The sequence below is a fragment of the Ammodytes marinus genome, assembly GCF_949987685.1.
Source record: "Ammodytes marinus genome assembly, chromosome: 4".
NCBI lineage: Eukaryota > Metazoa > Chordata > Actinopteri > Uranoscopiformes > Ammodytidae > Ammodytes > Ammodytes marinus.
The window spans coordinates 12,410,971-12,416,185 of NC_137233.1; the positions used below are offsets into that span (position 1 = coordinate 12,410,971).

The window sequence follows — 5,215 nt, forward strand, 5'->3', positions numbered from 1 at the left end:
AGCAGTACATGCAAGGCAAAGCATAAACTCTTGCTCCGACTCTAGCAATAACACTGTATTGGCAAAAGTTGTAGCACTGTGATGTGAACAGTCTCAACTCCACAATTGACCTTACAGCTTTATGGTGTTGGTGGGATAGATCGGCAAACACAGAGTTCACAGAAAATACTGAGTATTGCAAGAACAGGAGAAAAGCAATGCGACTGCAATCAGAAAGTCTGTTTTTCACCAATAACTGGGTATTACTGAGTAAATACAGGTGCTCATTCAAGACTGAGAAAAAAAAAAGACTATTAAGAGCGAATATCTCTTCAAATAAAACCACTAAGAGAGCACCAACAGTTAGACATTTTTCTTCAACAGGCCACTCCCTCTCTGGAAAGAACACAGTCCTGCATGCTGGCTCATAACAACTCAGCAGTTTATTTATAACATCCCTCAGTGAGTATGCTCATGAGACCACGTTCTCATGCAGGCTGCACACACCTGTCCTGAAATACACGACTACTGTACTGCGCGACCAACAGGCTGGCTACATAATACATTACGTACTTATGTGTCATAGCTGGCTGTGACTGCATGCCTGGCTCACAGGTGACAGGAAACTTCACTGCTCTATGCTGACAAAATGATCTCATCCTTTTGTCCACAAGAGAAACACAAACAATGAGGACGACAAAGAAAACATTTGCAAAGTTTGGGAGGGAGTCTCTTCAAACAGAGATGAAAGTAATGTACTGAGTGAGGAAAAGTGAGGAGAAGACACTTTTCTCAGCTGGGAGAGCCGTGGGTTGAGGTGGGCTGTGGGGGGATGGAAGGGGAAATGGAGGGAGGGCTGAGGCAGGCTGGGTGACCTGGGCCTTTGTTGGCAGATGGTGGGAAGCGCCACCTTGGCCTCTCGCTCTGAATGCTAAGCAGCGCTGCCATTGTCTGACAAGTGCAGCAGCAGACGCATGCGCTGGGTGTTTCTCTGGCAACCAAGAACAGAAAAGACCCCTGCCCCCCTGCAAGCACAGCACACATGAACCTCACAAGCCTACTTCTTCATCTTAGGACTGCACACACCAGTGTTCACACCATGCCGACATCCTCCATGTGGGAATTCCCATAGAGCAGGAGTCCAGGCCAGACGGAGCGTAACATGCTCACACACACCCGACCTCAGAAGTCTAGGGAGAGTAAGAGGTCAGACATGTGGCGACACTCAAGAGGGTTTGTTTACATATAGTTATTATAATCAAATGCAGTACAGTCTAGTGCCGTGTTGTCTACAGCGAGCTCCAAGGACCATTAGGGGGATCTTTGAAGTTACTTCTGACTAGTGTCATTTTCCTGCATCTTCACACACTTGATGTAGGAACATGTTATCCTTTCTGTTTACTCCCACATCTTGCACAGTTGTTTATGTAATAGAAGTAAAAAATTAACCAAAAACTATTTAACATGGTGAAAATTATTCAAAATGTGAACATTCCATATAATCCAATTAAAAATTCAACAGCATGATAAACTACTTACTAACTCCAAAATCACTAGATAGTTGAATCAACAACAATATTGATAACTAAAAACAGAATATTGCACTGATGTTTCAAATGTACATTAGGTGCATTTTCATTGCATCAGGGTGTTTTTAAGTGTACAACCAAATGTTCTTAAAACCCCCATATGGATGCAGGTGAGTCAAAGTATAATAGATCATTTAAAAAGTATTAGATGTTTTATATTTATATTTAAATATAAATTTAATTTAATTTAACAAGTGTTCATGATATCATCTCGAACTTTTGGATATCCTGTCATGACTTTAGTTGCTGGACTACCGGAACTACATCAACATCTCCGTAACATATAAAAAAAAAGGAATCAAACATCATCAAGAGGGTTGATAAATACAATAATGTTCAACAAAAATCTGACTGATCAATTCAGTCACTGCTAAAGCTAAACAGTTATAGCAAACAACTCTTATAAGAAAATTATTTTACCATTATTCTAATCATATTATATCCCAATTCCCTACACCCGGCGGCCTTTAGAAGGCTTCTATTTAGTAAATGTAAAGGGTGCAGTACTCAATTGGTAGGCACTTAGTATCATACAGCTGGAAAGTAGGTTAAGCAAATTTCAAAAGCCTTGAGAGTCAAAAGAGGACAGAGCACAACAGATAAAGAGGCCATTCTCTTCTGTGCTGTGTATTAACTCATCTAACTTACACATGACTCAACACAACATAAGCAAGAAAGGATGTCATGCCACCACCTGCCATAACCAGCTACTAACCCTTTTACAGATGTCAAAACACAGGACGGCAGTGACCGTGGGAGACCAGGAAATCAGGTTGAAGCATCACACCTCAAAAGCTAAGCCACAACAACAGAAGCTGTCAGATAACACAATACACATCTCTCTGCCACTGGCCGGCAAGAGACATCAACCTGTAATGCTCTCTTGCTCTCATTCTCTCTCTCACACACACACTACTGCCACGCCACCATGCTGTAAATAAAACAGGAGGTGACATAACCACAGTGACTTCAGTCCTCCAAAAGTAGGGTAGAGTAATGCTGGTCTAGGTCTGAGAGAATACACTCTAAAAAGGTAAAAGGTAGATTTAGTGAGTAATGAGAGCGGAATAATAACATAATGTGCATGTTGTACATTTAGAGAAAGACTTCTGGGAGAACACACACACACGTTTAACTATGTCACTTTTGGGGTATTTAAAAGAACTTGCATAGATTTCCTGCAGAATTGCTACAAAGATAACTAGTACCGTACTTGCCTAAACCTTAACACAATTAATGTTTTACCAACTAGGGACCCCCAAGCAGAGTCAGTCTAGTAAGTGGTGTGTCCCAACAAGTTATAAATACACACACCGTGGAAAAATCTCTGTTGAGAAATGTAATAACTTGCTCAGATGGAAAAATGGTTATTTCATTAATTCAACCATTATTATCAAACCATGTCAATAACTCTCAAGCGTATATTTAAACCAGCTAGGTACTTTCTTACTGATAACGTGTACAGGGCAGGCTGTCATGCTGAGAGCTCACCGGCCCAGGTACCGACAGGCGACAGGCCCATCGAGGTGCACAGCAGCACCCCTCAAAAAGCTCGCAAATGTTATGACATGGGAGAAAGGAGGAGGGGTGTGGGGTGCAACTCCCACAACCCGGGCCTTGCAGAGGCTAACATTAGCCCCATTATTAAGCCACAGGTCATGGATAAAGCTTAGCTGTCACTGACTTGTGCACCGGGGGCTAGCTGTAATTTAGCTGCCTTGCACGGTAACTAGGCTAATGCAGCTTTTTGCTAGCCAACAACGGCAACTGAACAAAGCCGGTAACCGGTGTGGAAAGCCTGATAATAGTTTGCCGTTGATAGAGCTGGACGATACCAAATAATGTCACTTCATACGTCGTTAATATATAATGCCCCTGTATTAAAATGCCAGCTATATTTAATGGGAAATGTGTCGCTAGTGTAGCGTGAATTCCCCAACATCACTACTGACATTTCCGTTAGCTTTGACAACCGGCTCGGTAAGCTAATGGTAGCATACTAAGCTAGCTAATTGTCCCCTCCCTCTCCCGGCTCCCTCCAACCCAAACCATCATCTCTGCATCCAGTATGTAATATCTAGAAGAAGAAAAGAGGGCTAATAAAACAGAAGAGAGGGCTGTCGTGATTACATAGTGTGAAAATGTATACATTCGCATCCCATTTCCACGTTACCAGAGTGAAAAGGATACTGTGGTGGTGGCTGAGGAGCTGTCGGGGCTCCCGGCGGCAGAGACACGGAGGTCAGGGTAGCCCGCAACTGACTCGACGGAGAGGGGCCACTTCCAGGTCCGCTGACTGCGACAGCGGCGGGTTTGGGAACCACTTTCGGTGGCAAACTCATCTCCAAAAATAAAAAAAATAAAACTAAAAAAGCAACAAATAAAAACAATCCCTTAATAAATACCGATACAAGCAACGCCTAGCTGCTTGCATGCATTAGGGCCAGCGTAGCAGGTTCTTGAAGCAGGCCCCAAATCCCTTTAACGAAGTGGGATAACGAAGCTCGAAAAGCAACACAAGCGCCTTTTTTTTCATGGAAAGTCGCCGTTCGGATCAGCGGTGCTATTATTCATGGTGGGAGGTTTAGCCTCCCTCGCCCGTCCGGAACCTTTGCGGATCCGGCTCGGTTCGTGTCCGTCAAAATAAATAATCACCACGATCTTCAAACTCCCGCGGCGATCTACCTTTTCTTGTCGACAAGTGTGTTTTCTATCATTTTTTTCCTCACAGAGATGAGAGACTTGGCCAACATGGCGTTGCGGCCGCTTCCAGCAGTCCGGGCAGGACAGATGATTCGGCAATACTCGGCCAGTTACGGATTCGCTCGGCTAATGAACAAAACCCACACTGGCATACCACTACCAATCAAATGCGTCCCCTCTATTGACAATTCTAAGACAAAACTCAAGACATACATTTTGTGTTCTGTGGCCTTTGATTGCTTATATTGTGGTTTCTGTATTTTAGTATGTTGTTTTTTTCCCCTTCTACATTTTCTTTTTTTTTATTCAATTGTTTTTAAATGCCATGCACTGTCAATTGTATCAAGTGTTTGTTAATCCCTTTTAACACCTTTCCTGTGCCTACATTTGTAAATAACTTTGGTCAACTCTGAGATTGAAGTCCAGAATGTAAAAACATGTCATTGACAATGGCCAACACATTAAAAAGTTAATAATCAAAATAGCCTATAGTTTTAATTACATCATATTTTATGCCTTTCTATTAATGTGTAAGTATGTATGGCTTAAATGTCAATGTCTTTTTAGTACATGTAGATATTTAGACAGTATAGTGCATGGCTTATAAATTGCACCAGCAGAATGCCTTTTATGATTGACCTGTGTTATGAGCGCCATCTACTGTTCTTCTGGCTTCTTTGCATCTGCAAGTGGGTAAATTAATTTCCCACTAGATTTGCCATGATTGGTTAAATTATGTAATCTGAGACAGTACGTAGCCCACTATGAACCTAGTCCCACATCTCTGTCCAACACAGTGTGTGTGTGTGTGTGTGTGTGTGTGTGTGTGTGTGTGTGTGTGTGTGTGTGTGTGTGTGTGTGTGTGTGTGTGTGTGTGTGTGTGTGTGTGTGTGTGTGTGTGTGTGTGCAGAACTGTGGAAAAAAGTATGAGACAAACATGTTTT

At 42.5% G+C, this 5,215-nt stretch overlaps 1 protein-coding gene across 2 annotated transcripts in view; it reads right to left on the bottom strand.

Annotated features, from left to right (window-relative positions):
- The window catches only part of eif4g3a (eukaryotic translation initiation factor 4 gamma, 3a), a 58,674-nt gene extending 54,332 nt beyond the window's left edge, over positions 1 to 4,342 (bottom strand). For both annotated transcript variants that reach the window (XM_080026306.1, XM_080026307.1), the window contains exon 1: positions 3,759 to 4,342. In XM_080026306.1, coding sequence (XP_079882432.1) covers positions 3,759 to 3,910 — 152 coding nt within the window. In that variant the 5' untranslated portion in view covers positions 3,911 to 4,342. The remainder of the gene's footprint in view (positions 1 to 3,758) is intronic.
- Between the last annotated feature and the right edge of the window lie 873 nt (positions 4,343 to 5,215).